At 41.9% G+C, this 18,614-nt stretch overlaps 2 protein-coding genes across 3 annotated transcripts in view; one reads left to right on the top strand and one right to left on the bottom strand.

Moving 5' to 3' along the window:
* Positions 1 to 308: 308 nt before the first annotated feature.
* gja10a (gap junction protein alpha 10 a) lies at positions 309 to 2,328 on the top strand. The gene is made up of 2 exons (XM_048973943.1): positions 309 to 456; positions 734 to 2,328. The coding sequence occupies exon 2, from the start codon at positions 757 to 759 to the stop codon at positions 2,245 to 2,247; it is 1,491 nt and encodes a 496-aa protein (XP_048829900.1). The 5' UTR covers positions 309 to 456; positions 734 to 756; the 3' UTR covers positions 2,248 to 2,328.
* Positions 2,329 to 3,413: 1,085 nt separating this feature from the next.
* bach2a (BTB and CNC homology 1, basic leucine zipper transcription factor 2a) overlaps positions 3,414 to 18,614 on the bottom strand; it is a 46,551-nt gene continuing 31,350 nt past the window's right edge. For both annotated transcript variants that reach the window (XM_048973931.1, XM_048973932.1), the window contains exons 3-5: positions 15,540 to 17,045; positions 8,805 to 9,011; positions 3,414 to 8,112 (exon numbers count right to left, since the gene is read on the bottom strand). In XM_048973931.1, the coding sequence (XP_048829888.1) occupies positions 7,612 to 8,112; positions 8,805 to 9,011; positions 15,540 to 17,045 (2,214 nt within the window). In that variant the 3' untranslated portion in view covers positions 3,414 to 7,611. The remainder of the gene's footprint in view (positions 8,113 to 8,804; positions 9,012 to 15,539; positions 17,046 to 18,614) is intronic.

The following is an 18,614-nucleotide window of genomic DNA, read 5'->3' as shown; positions in this document are numbered from 1 at the left end:
TCTGAATGTCACAGTTACATCGGATGAAACAAATTTTATGATGGTGCCCGCAAACAATGACCGAGACAATTATAACCAGACTATTGTGTACAAAGAAAGAGAAGGATTGGTGAAAGTGGGGGGGGGGGGGGGGGGGGAATACTGGTCACGTGCTACTTCAATAATGACAGATGGTAGCGATACATATTTTGGGTTGTATAGCTGATTACGTGCTGTATTGTCTGTGGCAAGCTGCCATTTGGCATTATGTAAGCTACATAAGATCAATCGCTGCATTCTCTCCATACTACACGCCACATACCCTGGGATTCATTCAGAGAAGCCATGCCAAGAGAACAGGCTGTACTTTAAGTGTGTCAAACTGGCACCTATCTCCACAACTGCTTACACAAGCGGCATCATTTCGATATGACTACTTGGGCTCTGATACGAGGGAACCGCATGTCCTTTTGAAATGTAAGCTGATGTATCCGCTGAGTTTTAAAAAATATATACTACCATTTCCTTCTTTTACTTACCTATTGCAGGCGCACAATTTTATCATTTTTCTCTCTTAAAAAATCTTTTTAAAGACTTGTTACATGAAAAGATACGTTCCTTTCAGGAAGATATACATTTTAATTGACTAACATATAATATGAACATTTCATAATGTGATTTATTGGATAGAATGTTACATTTGTTATTTGAAAACGTACTAAAACTGCTCTTACAACATGCATTCTCTTTCCAGCACAGGAATATGTGCCACAGAGCATGGGAGATTGGAAGTTGTTGGGCAGTATCTTGGAGGAGGTTTACATGCACTCAACCATAGTGGGCAAAATCTGGCTGACCATCCTGTTCATTTTTCGGATGCTTGTTCTTGGTGTTGCAGCTGAGGACGTCTGGGAAGATGAGCAAAGGGAGTTTGTTTGCAACACAGAGCAGCCCGGATGCAGAAACTCCTGCTATGATCAGGCATTTCCGATTTCCCTCATTCGGTACTGGGTGCTTCAGATCATTTCTGTGTCCTCGCCTTCTCTCTTGTACATGGGCCACGCACTATACTATCTAAGGGTCCTTGAGAAGGAGAACAGGAAGAAGAAGGTTCAGATGATGGTGGAAATGGAGGAGATATGTCCAATTCTGCTTGGCCACAATAGGATTGAAAAGAAGTTGAGAATGTTAGAGGAACAAAGAAAGGTAGCTAAGGCTCCTCTTAGGGGGTCGCTCTTGGGCACATATGTTTTCCATATCTTAATGAGATCTGTGGTAGAGGTGGGCTTTATAGTAGGGCAATACATCTTGTATGGTGTTGGACTGGAACCCCTGTACAAGTGCAGGAGAATACCCTGCCCAAACAGCGTGGACTGCTTTGTCTCCAGACCAACGGAGAAAACCATTTTCATGGCCTTTATGACAGTCATTGCCAGCGTTTCTCTCTTCCTGAACCTTCTGGAAGTATCTTATCTGGGAGTAAAAATCATCAGGAGGAGCTTTTATGAGGAGAAACGCAGACTTCACGATTATGACTATAAGGGCAAGAGAAGCCAGGAAGGTCGAATTAAACCTGCAACAGTGAGCTCGTTAGCGTGTGAAAATGAGCCATTAATTCATAAGACTCTCGGCTGTGTGCCGGCTGAGCACAGGAACCATCACCTGGCACCCAGTCCTTCAGCTGTCCTTCAGGAGACTGACAAAGAGTCGCGGTATAACGGTAAAGCCCGTGGCACCATTCAGTCCGAAAGCATGCATCAGCATCCAAGAGACCCGCGCCAGACCATCCAGGAGGATACGCATGTTCCTTTTCTCCAAAGTGCAGAGCAGGGTCATGCTGCTTTGGATAGCTCTGATCAGTCATGCAGCGACGAGAACACGAGGTCCAGGAACACTGATCTTCAGCGATACAGCCGACCACACCCTAGAGCGACGTTCCACGCTGCTCACAGAGAGGTATCACCCTATGCTCGTAATATTCCTCACAAGCAGAACTGGACGAGATGTTCCAGAGGCCCTGGGGACGCGCGGTATGCTCTCCAGGGTGACGTCATGTTCCTGTCTACGAGGAAGAGTGGCTCTTTGTGCCTGGTGCCGTCAGGGAACAGGCCAATGCAGCGATCTGGCAGTCCACGCTCAAGGAGCAGCTTGGGATCGGATTTCAAACTGTTTTCAAAAAGAGACAGTCCATCCACCGTGCTGAGCAGGCTGAGCCTGCCCACTGCAAGCAGAGCCAAACAACAGGCAGCCTCAGATCTTGTTGTGTAGGACAAATGCTGCAAATTATTCATAGATATAAAATAGCCAGTTCATGACCTTAACTTAGGGGGTAGGGAAAAATGGTTTCTTTCGGACTAGAAAAACAATTTTTATTTTCAAAGTGATTTTTTTCCCTTCAAATTAAAAAAGAAAACATTTTGTAGCTTTATTTTTTTATTAATTTGTTTAAATTGTTTAGGTAATTGTTTTTTCAGAATTATGTATATGCAGGTTTATTTTAATGACCTTTGACGATTAAAAATAGCAGTTTGACTTAATTAAAATGTGCATCTTTTATAGGAAAATTCAGAAAAATGTGAATTATACTAATGACAAATTCTGACCATGGCTAATATTTGATATTGCAAGAGTATGTTATAAAATATACTATGCTATACAGTTTATGCATGAGCCTTTTTTTCTTCGTATCATAATTATTGTATTAAAATTGCCATGTATGAGGTTTGCATGCTCATGTAGTTTAATGTGACTGGCATACCGTAGAATAGTGAAGTTAGCTGCATTTAAAATGGTTTTTTCCTACCTTTGTCTTTCTTTTTTGCAAATAACCAGGCAAGCATTGTCATTAACATGCAAGAATCCATAAAAAGCCTGTGTAATCTTTGGCATAAGGTCATGTGACTCACTTGAAAACCATTCCTTTATAAGTGAATATAGGTATATTAGTTTCTGCATTCATAGTCAGCATGTTTGGTACTTGGAATAGACAAAAAAAATGTGGCTGAATGATGAATTGCTGTCAGCGATCCATTGAAAAATCCTGCAAATTAGCTAATATTAATAACTACTTCATTGATAACCCTACTGATGAAGGTTACTGTTTGCTGCTTGAAGATAACCCTGATATCTCCAATACTACTCCAGCTCTGCTAACAGCAGTATGACATCAAAGTTGATAGAGCAGAGGTAGGATCCAAAACACAAGCCACGGGGGGGGCAAATAGTCATGTAACATTACCAAAGCTGTGAAGGTATGGATGTTGTGTTTTTAAAATAAAAATTTAAATAACCCTTTCGGTTATCTGCAAGTTAACTCAGTAGAAAATGTGCACACTGGAATCAAAGATGCAAAGAAATAATTATTAACACCCGTTATGAATGAGACAAGTTAGAAAATCTAGTTCGGACAGTAGAAAAAATGCAATGAAACAAAGATTTACGAAACTCTTTTCATAACATTCAACAAAAAAAAACTGTATACATGATATGTTCTTTAATTCATTAAAAGAAATGTTATCTAGACAAAAAAAAACTTGTATTATTAAACAATTCAAATAAATGAACGTCTTTTTGCACAATATTGTATTTACATGGGTTATACAAAGTCTAATCCATATCAGGACTTTTTTCAGATAAAAAGGCAAAAACTAAGTAAAAGAATACGCAAATAACAACTATACATGTTCAACTAAATTAACACAATAGTCATTCAGAAAAAAACAAAAGCTTAAGAGAAATTACATTAAAAAGGACGCACCGAAACCTACTGATACAGTAATTCTCCTAGAGTCTGTAAGAAGCGTGTAGACAAAACACCTGCTTTTTGCTGATACAGTCGCTGACCAGTATGAGAGGTATGACGGATTTTACAGGTAGATAAGTGTGAGCGTGTATGTAATCTCTGTGACGGGGGCTGTGGCCTTTGCATACACCCCACTTTACTCACAAACGTGAATATGGCCTCTAGAAGCCCTAAGGCAAACAAAAGAGGTGCAATTATACTCATGTAATTCTGAAACACAAATACAATTTGAAACACACAGTAAGTAATGGGCTTCTTTTTATATTAGACAAATAGCAAAACGCTAACCTACCAACCAAATCTAGCAACTTCTATGTACATGGCAAAAGTATTTAAACACTTGGTTTTGTAAACATGGTTTCCTTTTTTTAACCATCTCAGATTGTATATTCAGTGAGCATAACAATAACTGTAATAAAAAGGCAAATACAAGAAAATCGCTTTCCGTTCTCTCCAGAAGCAGCTCAAACTCAATTTGGAAAAATACAGAAAACAAAACAAAACAAACATTGCACTGAAATCTGGTGAGAGCCATTTTGTTTGCTTATACTGACTCTTCACCATTATGAACATTTAAGTTTTATTTCAATTTAGATTAACCGCTCATTCCAATTCAAACATTGGCAATGTGTTTGTCTATTCCTCAACACCAAATACTAATACTACTAATAATTTTCCAAAGGGTTTTGCTCCAAAACAATAGTTCATTTAGCCCTTGTTGATGCCCATCTGATTGTGCAAATCAAATTCCATAGTTCCGTAAGAGATAATTGACTTCGAGAAATCCAGAAGAAATTCGCAGCTGTATTACAAAAAAAAAAAATCCTACCAATTAACAGTAGAAAAATCTGTTCCAGAATCAAAAATGGATTTAAAAAAAAAAACCATATTTCATTGGCACCCTGAGACGATTATTTTACGAGAACGTCTGGACTTTAGAAATAGAACCAGGCGCATCATTGTATGAACACGGTAAGAGAATGTGCTTCTTTGGAACGTAAAATGGCAGTGATCGAGGGCGAGGAGTGAGTTCTGTGCCCTTTCTCTTGCATGTAGAATTGCGATAATGGAATGACAGAGCTAAGGAAGCCGTAGAATTTAAAGCTCTCGTGATAGAACACAGTCTTCGAGGATTTGGCTCTGCCAGCATTACCATGCCCAGGACCAGGTTTACCAAGATCGGCCCTGTTCTGTACTGACATTACCTCAGTAATAGGACACTTCCACTGCCCGGTCCATAAATACCAGTCCCTACGCATCTGGGATTTGAGATAATGTTCCAGTAGAGCAAAGAAGGTCTTTAAATGGTTAACAAATATTACGGACCAGAAAAAGATTGCTATCCACTGGCTATTTTTCCAGCATTAATATAATACTGCAAGTAGTAGTAATAGTAATTCGGAATAATCAGTAGCTTATAGAATTCGGTACAGGAGAAGCTTTGATTGTTTATGAAATGTAACCTCAAAGTTCATCGGCTGGGTGCGCAAGTCAGAAATCACTGAACATGTGCCGTCTGGTTGGAAGCTTACACACTAAGCTTATACATTAAGCTTATACAAATGAAAACACACAAAAAAACAATATATGTTTTGGTATGTCTCACTTGACTGCATGGTGTCATGTTCATTTAATGCGATAACAAATGTACTTTTGTATGTTTGCTATTGTGTCTTATTAAAGCGACAAGGTGAACATGAACGGGAGTAAAAAACATACAGAAGTCGATTATTTTTCTCTGAGGCTGAAAGCTCAGAGAATCTTAGTCTTATGTATCTCTAAGTATTAAATATGTACAGCAAATAAGGTTAGTGCCTCTATGGAAAAATGCGTCATCTTAGCAATGCAACCACAAGATTCACACACCAACCCCCCCAAACGGCAGCACTCTCCTATTCCAGACTTAAATCAAACTGACATCAATAATAATCATGACAAAATTTCCTTTCACAGCTGTTCTAGAGGTACTCCATTGTCTTCAGCATTATGTCTATGTTAATTAATTCATCTTGCCTACATTTATGTAAAATCTGACTCAACATACCACAATCCACTTAAATAACAATTTAATTAAAAGTAACTTTCATTTACTATAAACACTATTATCATTTCATGGCTCCTGGCAGTGATTGGTTAACCAGATTATGATTAAAATTCATTTGTCATGTGCAATATGTCGTATATAGCTAATAGTTTAATCTTAAATTTTTTAGAATTGAACAGCAGGGCAACTAAGAGTTAAAATGACAAGGGCACTACGTGGACTACAGCTATAAATATTATATAGGAAAAGTGTATTCAACACTATAACAATCTGTAATCACTACTTTGACAAGTATCATTATCTGCTTCTATCCTTCATTCTGCATCTACAATATTTACCTTACCAACTGATTCCTTTTTTTTCCATTTTTTCATTTTTTTGTGCTAGAGTTGTGGTGCATAATTTGCAAATCTGTCAGGACAAGGAAAATTCTACGCAAACACTCTGATAACAGAGAACATACCAAAATTTACTTATGAGCCAATGAGAACAAGTGAATGGTCAATTGAATTATACTTACAGAAAAATGTTCTGGGGGCAGAACAAAAAATAATTGGTTCAGAGAGATCACCAATCAGATCGTAGAGGAGGTGGATCTAAGCAACTAGAGGAGGCAGGACCAAGACATTTAATTGGTTGGTCCCACCTCCTTTAGTTGCATGGGCCCATTTTTGCGTAAAACTCCCACAAGCCAAATAAATATCTTGCATATGTCGAGTATAACATAGTTTCCTATCTTTTCTTTCACCTTGATATAGTTACAAAATAACACCGAGGACTTATATATATTTCAGGTTTAGCTTTAAACACTATGGGTCTAGAACACTATTGCCTAACAAGGTTTTAATTTATGACAAAAGGGGATTAAGTGTGTGTTTGAGTGTGTATGAAAACCTAGTGACCTGAGATGATAAATATCCAATTGTGTGTTTAAGTGGCAACAGAAAAAAAAAGTATTACTAAATTTAACGTAAAAATGCCATCTACAGAGTGGGATTCTGCTGATGTTCGTGATTTTAATCACATTTTAATATAGAGACATGTACACAAACAATGTATTTTTTGTCAGACTTTTTGCTTGTTATTCATTTTTTGAGTTTTTGTTTTATAGTTAGGGTTAAGGATCATTAAAACAGGAGTGAGTTGGAAGTCTCCAAAAATGTGTGTATGTGTGCACGTGTGTGTGTTTGTGTGTGTGTGTGCGCACACACACACATATTGGGAGTGACTGGTAATCACTTTGCTCTCTCTCCATCATTCCTTCCCTCCAGGGCTGTAAAGGCAAAAGAGGAATGTTTAAATACAAATGTCTGTACAATACAAGTTAAGAACTCCAGTAAAGAGTGAAACATTTAGTCTGTTGTATAAAACTCTCAAAGTACAGAATCTGTATTTTTTTTTTACATTTTTGTGAACAATGCTGCACATTCAGAAGATTTCCTGAGATCAAACTGCCATGAAAAAGGGTCTTCTGGTAGAAAGTTAGATGGGGGGAGCAGGGAGAAAGTGAGAAAAGGAGGTATGGGATACAAAAAATGCTGTGGGACTTAGGTCCTTCGAGTTTGGCGGTACGTAGAAAAAAGTCGAGTTAAAAACACGGTTCCCTGCGAGAGCAAGGAGTAGCACCATTTTGAGGATACTAGGCTCCACTTTGTCATGGTTTACAAAAAGGATACCTGGAAACTGTTGTATTGCTGTTGTTAAGACAACTGTAGTGTCAACCTTTAAAACAGCACAAGCAGAATAGCGACAAACAAAATGTATCAAACGAGCTCCCCCATCGCTGCTAGGTACAGTCCTTTCTGGGCTGTTCGTCAGTTGTACATTTATCAGTCATTTCCTGGCAAAAATCTACCGTTACGGTCTGACTGCACCTTTCGAATGAGGGCCCGCCCACTAGAGGTGGGCCTACGCTGTGTTCCTCCCCCACTGCCACGCCCCTCAGACAATCAGCACCCTTGCCTGGCTCCCATTGGTTGGAGGTCAGCTTTATGTCAGAGGGACAAGGAGACGTGCAGCAGCCAGGCTCGGGAGGGGGGGAATCCGGGTTGGCAGTGAGGTCGATGCTGGTGGCGGCGTCGCTGCTGGCAAAGGTGGGGGACTGGCTGACGCTGGCGTCCCCAGCATGCAGGAACGGGCAGTAACGATGCAGGGACTGGACCTGATCGGGGCTCAGCTGCCCATCTCGGCACACCTCCTGGGACAGGCAGGAAAAGTTCTCCCACAGCTCGCCCATGCAGGCCTTCAGCTGGTTACGCTCCGTCAACAGCTTCTCCTTCTCACACACCTGCACACAGATCAAATCAATGTTTATTTATCAAATCCCTAACAGTACACCATACAATAGTAAATGCAGGCAAAAAAAAAAACATGGGTCCAAGCAACTAGAGGATTCAGAGAGATAACCAATCAGATTGTAGAGGAGATGGGTCCAAGCAACTAGAGGCAGGACCAACCAATCAGATGTCATGGTACTGCCTCCTCTAGTTGCTTGGACCCACCTCCACTACAATTTGATTGGTTGTCACTCTGAACCAATAATTGTGTTTTTCTGCCCACAAATTTCTTTAAGTAAAACTCCAATGAACATGTGCTTTGAGCTTTAGTATTACTTAAAATATATTCTGGCTAAATGATTACACTTCTATTCGTAAATAGTATGGACATCGATATTGTCTTTACTTACTACATATCCACTGCAAAACTGTTACATTTTCAAAGCAAAAATTTGATCCAAACTTATGGGCCAATATGTTACATTTTTACTCTCTGTACTCTGGGTAAATGGTTACATTTTTATTGCCAGCACTTTGTAATGTGACTATACTGTCCCACTTTCACAGGTATTATTGGTGTATTCTGGACTAAACTGCAACATCCTCAGTACTTACACCCTAAGCTAAACTTACACCTACAGTTTCACGGCAGTGTGGTCTTGAGGTTTTCATCTTTCTGAACGGAGCCGCGCGCAAAACATACCAGTTTGCGGATCTCGCACTCCAGGTTCTGGATGCAGTCCAGTTTCCGCTTACGGCAGCGCTGAGCCGCGATGCGGTTCTTACTCCGGCGCCGGACATCGTGGATGAACTCCAGCTGCTCCGAGGTCAGTTTGTGCATCTTGATCATCATCTGGAAGTCATTGCGTGGAAGATCCGTGATCTGGTCGACTGGGAAAGGAAGCTTCACCTGCGAGAAAACATCGATCGAACTTGGCCACATGTAAGGACAAACTGAACCAACGAAATTCCCTTAATGCACGTGGGTGTTAGGCTTGTGGTGGATGGAACACCTGTCTCTAGTGTGTCCTGCCTTATTTCCTGTACTTACCTGACTGGACAATCAGACATTAAAAATGTGTGCATAGCTTGGCCAGAATTTTTCATTTTTGGGGGTGGGGGTGGGGGGCGGGAACAGGGAGTAATGCCCTTCCAAGCCGCAATTAAATGGCAATATCAGCATGTTCTACTCTGGCATTTTGCACCTTCGCATAAACAGCTTGTTGGTACCCTATACGTAGACAAAATAATAGGTTATATGTGCATCAGATATGTGCGTTAACACATAGGGTAAGATGCCCCCCCCCCACCCCCCAAGTGCATCAAACTCCGCCTTTGGCAGATAGCGTCTATCACCATCGATTACTACGTTACCTCATATCACAGGAAAGAAAAACGAGTAACTGCACAACACCAAATCTGAGCACGTTTGAAAACATCGTAAAGTATCGACCATTGTACCTTTAAAGAACACCACATTGTATCATTACTCTGACAGGATAGGGTTCATATTTTTATATTCTAAACAAAAACTTCTCCCAGATGAACCAAATCAATACACATGACCAAAGGAAGACTGTAAGCCAATGAGTGAACCAGAGAATTGTAAGGAAAAAAGAGCCAGTCTTCGGCAGGGGTAACAAAATATAAATGCCGTCAAACATAAGACCATAGATAAGATCATGGATTTTATTAGATTCTCCTATACTTTTGTTTTGTAGCTATTGGAAGATTAACGATTTCCCAATCCTGTGGTGCAAGGACAAGCACATGTGATTTCACTGCAAGAGAGAAAGGGACAGCGGACGAATCTATCTGGGTGTTTGACGAAAGAGAAAAGCCTGCGGATCGATCAAAACAAGACGAAACCCCTCAAACGGCAGTCACTCCACATGTACGATAAAATAAACTCCATGGTTGCTATGGAGATGGTCCCTCACCACAGTCAGTGGCAGCGTGCGGCACAATTCAAAAGTATAAAAATACTCGACTGGGAGATTTTACAAATCCTTCTTTAAGGCTTAGTACAACAAAGCAACTCATCGGGTAAATTAACACAGGTAAATGTGTTGTCAGTTGTCGAATAATCAATTTAGCATTTTCTGGGACCTTGCACTGCTCATATTAAGGCATTTTTGATTACAATAATCTGTTTTTTGTATTCCTATTGACAGGGGGCTCATAGATTTTTTTCCCCGTCACTACTTTCTAGCAGGTTGTGGAGGGCAGTTACTGCAGCTAAAAGGCATTTTAACAAACTTAGCACAAACCCTGGGCAAAACAGCCAGCTTAACAAGCAAATAATACTTCTAAGTCCTTCATTTGAGACCATATGATTAAAGAAAATCATAAAAATACATAACGTAAAGCTTAGAATATTTATATCTGATCAAAATGCAAGCGCTGCTCAGTATTTCATTTTTACCAAAAGGTTGCACTACTTAGAGCTTTTATCAAACGTCAGCTGCATAGCTGGGCTCTCGAGTCATTTGGGCCAACAGCGGCAAACGAGCACATAATCGATTCATGTCATATTTGTGTGGGTGAATTCCCCTCAGCTTGAACTTCCCGAGACTCCCCAGGAGAGGGCACCATTGCTGCAAGGGAAAACCTTATGAAGTCCTAAGTTCTAATTAAAGTAAATTAGCAGCAGGCTGGGTCTTGGTGGAATCGCTTAAGCAGGAGCGGGGGGTGGGGGGAGGTCCCGGCAGTGTTTCAAATGGCTAATGCTCTGCTTCACCCCCACCCTCTAATGCTGAGAATCCAAAAGATAATCCAAAACGAGACAGACGAGGACTCGGCGTTCGCTGTGAACGTGCTTTAATAGATCGCAGAGACGGCCTTTGGGTCGACCCAACTCCAGCCGTCTTAGACCGCGATTGCCCTGGGCAGCCGAAAATAGCTGGTCTCTTTCCGCAAGTCGAATACATGGCGCGATGACTATTTAAGGGTATGAGATGCACATGTAAATATTTAATTTCTGTGTCGTCTATGCACCCCTCTGACAACAAAGAAGAAGAATCTGGCTGCTTAAGTGAGATGGTCAGAGATGAGGAAGATGCTCCCTCTCCTTGACCTTGTGAGTTTCTTTTGCACAGAAGATATGTTTATATTTAGCCGACTCTACCAGGAGAACTAGTCCAGTAATGAGGCTAGGATGACAAAGTGTGCTCCAGTAGTAGTCATAAATTCAGACCCCTCCCCCCGCACACACACACACACGCTGCTGGTCATTACTCTGTAAATGGGTCTGCCCTGCAAAGTAGGGCTCATCCGTTATACACAGATGTAAAGCACTTCCCTAGCCTACTTTCTGAAGGGCTGGGCAGTCTACCAGTGGGTTGGGGGTTGGGGGGGGTGGATGGGTGACAGATGAAGGTCATTCTGCTAACCTCAGTCTGGGGGTAGAAACACAAACATCTCCACAGAAAGCCCAGCCCGTTGAACTCGCCGTCAGGTTCTCCCAAATGGCCAGAGACAGACCTTCAAACCAGCACAATGATATTTAATAGGTCAAGTTGCCTCATTCAGACGGAGGCTATTTTAATACCGAGCGTAGCAAGTTAAAAAAAAAAAAAAAAAAACACTATCACCACCTGTTAATAGTTCAGCCTGTAACGTATCTACAACCTCAGTCATTCCACGGTGAAGAACATGCTCTCCTCTCTTAACATAAAAAAATAATACATCTTACATGATTACGTCCCTTGATGAATTTGTACCATTTCCTTTGACAAACGGAAGTGCTTTTATTCACAGCAGGAGCCAAAAGGCATATTTGGATTGAACTGATTTGTGGAATAAAGACATATTTTCGAGAGGCATGATTGATAAGCAGCAAAGAGACGAAAGGGACAACTCACTAAGGTCAACTTGGGTTCAACTGATACATACGAACGCCCACTGCTGTCACAAACATCACTGGGCAGACACTTGGACAGTTGCCTTTAACAGTCATGCTCCATTCTAGACCATCACAGGAGGCTGACAAATGGCATTCAGGGTTTGGAACTGAACATCAACAGCAATAAAAAAGTATTTCCCTGGTCTGAACGCTTGGGTGCAGACAAACTACATCCTTCGTTAGCTATATCAAGTGCGACTGGTATATAAATCAACTATAATTAATATCTTTTTCTTTATTTGCATTGACTTTATATTTCACTTCTATTGTCCCATAGTAAAAGTATAAACCTATGTAACAATCATAAAATGCTTTAGTCTCGAAAGGTAACACTTAATTCCAGACGATGCGTTTTCAGCTTTTCTGCGTATGGTTCTTATTTGGCGTCTGCCCATGTCTAAAGGAATGGTTAGGAGTCCTTTTTAAAGCATGTAATTATGAGCGTCGATTTAGCCCCTGTTAGCTAGCTGGAAGACCTGTCATGGCATTCGACGACTTGGGTAGTCTGAGCTACTATTTAACAATTTCCTTCCTCAGCACACTGTGTTGTTTCCAGTCTTGGCTCTCGGCTATTTTTAAAACCTGTACGATAACCACACGAGCCTGACATTTGCTCCATGTACATGCGGTAGCACTGTAGACACGGATTCCTGTTTCAGTGTACTTTTCTCTGTTGTCGGGAACTCCTATGAAGCGGAGTGACGTGCTGGCCCTCGACATGGATATAGCATACAGTCATTCAACAAAATAAACTGTACCGGTCCTAATGTACACAGCACCAACCTTGCCAGTCCAAAAATATATTCCTTCCTTCCATCCATCCATCCATCCATCCATCCATCCATCCATTCATAACCACTGACGCAGAACATAACAGATAAATCTGAAGTCTATCCCACAAAGAACCGGGCACAAGGCAGGAAACACTGGTGAGCATGGAAGTTCAACGCAGGGCCAAAACATTCACTTGTAAGTTTTCCTTACCAATACAGACACAGAGTTAAGTTGAGTTGCAGAAACAGGTGGACTATTGAAGCTGATGGAGAACATGATATTAAAAACCCTGCAGCCAGGTTGTTCTCATTCTTAAAGAACATTCAGGGTCAGCCGGACATTGCTGATTGCCGTTTCGCTTGTGTGACACGGCATATATGTAACACCATATCAACTTGCAAACTTCCACTACAATGAAGAACTGTTTCTTTGGTTCTGACACCAGTTAGTTTATGGTTCTCCGACTTAAGATGTCCTGCATTGTGTCCTCTGTACAATCGTCTTCCGTAAATTTTGTGTTCTTCAGGGTTGCCAACTCTCGCACATCTGGTGTGACACACTTTCAGACTCTCACGCTCATGTAAGAAATCTTACGGCAAATCTGTATTATTCCATTACAAATCTGAAATTGACTATATCAAAAGCTTCAGGGTAGTTTGCAAACGGTACAGATTATTTACAAGGTAATAAATCTGTTGCAAACATGTAATTGACCGAAACTGAAAATCTCACTCTAGCCAGCTGACCAGTTAGCAACCCTGACTCTTATTTGTCTTTGTATGCATGGTATTTTGAGAAATTTGCCTGTGTTTCTTATAATACTGTCATGCACTTCATGTTTGGCTTTCAACCACAAACAGTTCTGGTATGTGTGTACCTACCAGCAATAAAGCAAGTTCTGGTTCTGATTATGATCACTCGAGGATAGATCGGGCACTGAAACATACATCCATGGAAGATGTGGATGGATGTGGACAGATGTGATACTGTAGCAATTACACAGTCTGGTTTGAGTTGTATATCGTGTAGAATTACTAGATTCTTTCCATTCTTGGAGGCACAGACTTGTCATACTTCCCTACTACCAGTGAAAGGAGACCCCGAAAGTAATGAAGATTTCCATGGCAACAGACACATCTCCTTCCGAGAGCTTAACAAGTTCTCGACTAGAGAAGCAGACAGCTTTCCCAGGGCTACAGTATAAATAATACAAGGAAGTGTAATTTTCCTGTGTGAAAATGTTAGTATCGACGTGGTGAGAGCACATTATGTTGATGTATCTGACATCGGTGCCAACCTATTTTTTCATTTACATCAAGTACTGCTGTGAGTTCAACAATTTCCGTGAAAATCCCTTTGCATATACTGTACTACGAAACGGGAAAAAGTGAAATGGGACAAGAAGAGTAGGTCAAAGGAGTATGCTTTCATTTGAAATGGCTTATGAAGCATAAATCTAGCCTTAGGAATGTAAAAAAAAAAAAAAAAAAAAAAGAGTTGCACACATCTCCCGATCTACAAAATCAGACAAACAACACTAGAGTAGAGGTTCCCAACCCCTGGTCCGCTGACTGGTACTGATCTCTGACCAGTATTCCACTGGACTGTGGAATGCTGAGAGTTTTGCAGAAGGGTTTTGCTCATTTCTAAAAATAAACTATACATTTTTTATTTTTACAGCCCCTCACATGTGCACACTATGTTCTCATAAAAAAAAAAAAAATGGAAACAGTTAAAGTTATGAAACTCAATCTGCCTGTACCCCTCCATGATCGGGTATGTTACTGGTCTGTAAAAATTTTTAAGACATAAAACGGTCCGCGGATATTAAAAGTTTGGGGACCCCTAGACAGGGATCAATCAAGTTGGCCATACACACACACACACACACAGATGCCACAAAACCAAGCACTTTGAGCAACAGCTGATGCAAGTGCATGAAAGACATCTTCACGAAAGCATACTTTATATTCAACTAATCGAATTTCCAGCGTATCGCAGAGGAGAATTCATGCCAGCCACGACTGCAGTGCTCAGCAATTTCTGCCTTCCATAGATGGGCTGCACCGCCCTCAGGGAAGAGTGACGAAAGGTGGACCTACACCAGTTCTCTCACGTGTACCGGGTTCAGAAACAGTCCCCGCGAGACGGTGAGAAATGCAGATCAGCAGAACGAACCAGAAAAATGCTTCCCCACTTATTCTTAGCATAGGCTGCATTTACTTAATTTTGAGTCATCTGCAAGCAAGTCGCAGGACGCTTCTGAACAAACAAACCGGCATGCTTGTCACTGGAAGCGCATTCAAGACATTTCATTTAATGCCAGACAGCAAAGTTCCGCAAACCTCAGCTTGATGAAGAGGAAAAAAAAAAATCCTATGGTTTTTAGATTTCTCCCTGCACATTTTGAAGACACATAAACTGAAAATCTTGCTTTCAGTTTAGGTTGTTATTAAGAATCAAGTCAGTCTCCCTATTACAGCAATATATGATTTTTTTTTTCAAAATACAAGTGTGTAATGACTGTACCATAATTGTGGATAAAATTTTTTTTTTAGGTTATTTCTAGTAATATACGATGGTCACATAACTACAATGAAAATGCCATTGAGTAGGCACAAACTCAATGACCCCTAATATTAATAATAATAATGGTGACCATATTGTAAAGCTTAAATACTTGCCTGTACAATAATAAAAGTAAATTAGGAGATAAAGTCTTTGATTAATGCTCTGTGAGATGCAGACATTCCCACTCACCTCCGTCCCTCGTTCCTGCACATGGCATGACTCGCTGTCCCCCTCAGAGAAGGATCCTGATTCGTCGCTGGAATTGGTGCCATACGACTGCTCACACTTGATCTTGGGGCGCGCCTGGGTGAAGATGGCGTCACCGGCCATCCCTTGATCCTGGTGCTCCGCGGCTAGGCAGCGGGTGGCGTTGGAGCAGGGGGACGAGGAGAACTCGAACTGGGGAAGGCTGCAGGGCGAACCCCCGCTCCCGTCCTCAGCATAGGAGTAGGAGGAGCAGGAGCTGGAGGTGCGCGTCCTGGTCTCAAAGGGTGGGGACCGGGGGCACACCTTAATCGGCACGGGGCAGCTGGACTTCGGGCGCGAGCGGCAGTGTAGCAGGGGCTCTGCCACGGTCGCACCAGGCGAGTATGTCTGGGAACACGGCAGGGACTGACTTGTGCCCCCCCTTGCGTCCTTTGGCATGAACTCTGAGAGCTCCTTATCCAAAGCGTTCCCGTCTGGATAAGAATGCGCTGGGGTTCCCGATCGGTCACAAGCTCCTGAGGAAAAAATAACACTCCTGCGATCCAGTTCCATTTCCTGCTTGTAGACCCTGTCGCAGGAAGTTCCCTTCAACGTGATCCCGATCGGGAAACCATCACCCTCCTTGAAAGATGTTACCGACAACCCCAACTCCCCAGAAAATGACCCATAATCCTTTTTGTGGTCACCCTGAGTAGCCCTTTTGTCTTGGGGACAAGAAATTCGGTCAGCGAACAGCTGCTGCGAGGCATCGGGAAGACCTACCAAGTGGGTGTCTTTCTTGAAGAGCGAATGGAGGCAGTTGGGTGATTTTGAATCCCAGGTTCTTTCTACGGATGTGGGGCTGTGCGGTCTGCAGTCCGTCTCCATCTCTGACACGCCATTGGTTTCTCGGGAGTCCTGCTCGTCTCCGGACAGGCACAGCGGGAGGGTGTCTTCCACCATCGGTGGCTCGTCCTTGATCTGCGTGATCACCAACCGAGTTTGTCCATAGGGGCTGTTCTCAGTAAACGTGTCAGAGATACCTGAGGTACTGGTATGTGAGGAGGTGCCATTATTGTGCTTGCCATAGGCCCCTTGGTACTTCCGGTATTTCGGGCAGTGGGGAAGGTCCGAGGAGCCATGTCTTTCAATGCGTGCGTGGCCATCGGCGAGGCTACCGGAGATGGGCATAGCCAGGCTCTCCTCATCCAAGAGACGAGGGGAGGTTGCAGCTTCGGGTCGGAGCTTCGTCCGCGAAGAGCTGGTCCCGGTAGCCTCAGGCTGCATGTGCTCATCCTCCGAATTGTCGTCCTCCACATTACGGCACCGCAGGAGGCCGTCTCCCTTGCTCAGGAGCTGGGCCTCCAGGAAGCGGAAGCAGGAGTCCTCCAGGTTGTGCATGCGCAGGAATCCGGCACAGCGAATGACCTCCTGGATGTTTTCTCTGCTCAGTAACAGCTTAGCAGTGTAGGCAAACTGCAACAATGGGGCAAATCCCCTGGCAGTAACCTATAAAAAAAACAAAGGAACAAGGAAATCGCCAGTATTACCATCAGCAGTGTTTTTATTCTTGATTCGTGGAGTGTGTTGAGATAACCTGACAGTCCTAGTGGCCACACCAGTTCATCTTTTATCAGGATAGTGCTGGGGGGAAAAAAACTGGAAGTGAGTCCTGCCAACGGACCCTGTCTATTTTCATAACAAAAACCCCAACAGCATGTTGGTTTGCCACAGTGGTCACACTTTTAGGTGGCCTCACCTTGATCCTGACATGTGACTGGGTTGCAATATTGCATGAATCGCCTGATCAATCCCCTGGTCCTACGTCACCCATTCTTTGGCAAACCATGCCAAAGGTTTTGTTAAGAGCAGGGGAATGGAGGAAGACATTGGACAGGTAGTATGGGATGGGGTTATGCATGTGAAGATGGGGTTGTGGAAAATAGCTCTACTGAGAGAAACGCAACTTTGACCTTGATCAAACAGCCTAAATATTCTTCCATGGCCCTACATCTTACACAGTGGCAGGGCCCAAGCTGATTGGCCTCTAGAGTGGCTCTTCCCCCGTCATTTAAAAATGAATCATTGCTTAATCATAAGGTTGGATCCTATGTTTGAATTACAGCTCCTGTAATGCCCCTCCCCTCCATCCCCCCACCATAAAAGGCTGTAGAATCGCCCCAGCTTTGCCTTAATGGAACAGACATAGTTTGAACTGTACACCTTAATTCAGTTATGCATTAAGCATGTCCTACAGCTTTTAATAAATAATTTTCACAGCCGAAGCTCACACAGAGGTCACAGTCACAAAATTATGGGAAAACTTTATTCTTCTAAACTTAACTATATTAAGTGGGTAACACATATTAACTAGATTCAGTGCCATTGGAAACAACAGCATTGTATTCCCCGGACAGCCCAGTCATTTGGTCTGGCTAAGTTATATTATTAACTATAAGTTATATTAGTCCCACACTCACCAACTTGTGCAATTTGTAGAAGTACTACATGAATCACCTGTAAAAGTTAATAAATGTGTTTTACCTAAATGCTGTGAATTGTTGTGATATGTAGGTCTGAAAGTATACTTATCCATTTATTGTACAGTCGACTTGTATGACAATATGCAGAACCATTGCCCACTTGTATTCCTCTGTGTATGTTTTATTGTCCATGATTGTATGAATACAGACTGAATACAAATGTTCTTTATATAATACAGATCTTTACCAATGTGTCTACAAAGTCTGGAAAAGATCAGCTAAAAAATGTTCTCGTTATCATGCTGACGAGTAAGTGTCTAAGCTGGTCTTCTTGGCTATCATTATGCAGCACTGCTACCATTTTGGTGCAATTTGTCTCAAATGCTGAAAATATTCACCAAAAACTTTCCGAGTTATAAATTTAACAGGATCAAGAGTCAAAATTGCCCTTTTTTGATATCGCTATGCAGCGCTGTTTCAGTTCTGGGGTGGTTCATTTTAGGGTGAAACATTTCAAAATTACTAATTATTACTGATGGTAATTTATTATGAGAAAAACAAACTAACTTATTAGGCAAAAAAAAAAGGAAAAACA

Source organism: Brienomyrus brachyistius, chromosome 14 (genome assembly GCF_023856365.1).
Source record: "Brienomyrus brachyistius isolate T26 chromosome 14, BBRACH_0.4, whole genome shotgun sequence".
Taxonomy (NCBI): Eukaryota; Metazoa; Chordata; class Actinopteri; order Osteoglossiformes; family Mormyridae; genus Brienomyrus; species Brienomyrus brachyistius.
Note: the sequence above shows the minus strand (reverse complement) of the source record. Positions and strands in the feature narration are given on the sequence as shown.

What these genes read in the sequence shown, in the direction of transcription:
- gja10a (XM_048973943.1), top strand. Translation starts at nt 757, where the DNA reads ATGGGAGATTGGAAGTTGTTGGGCAGTATCTTGGAGGAGGTTTACATG.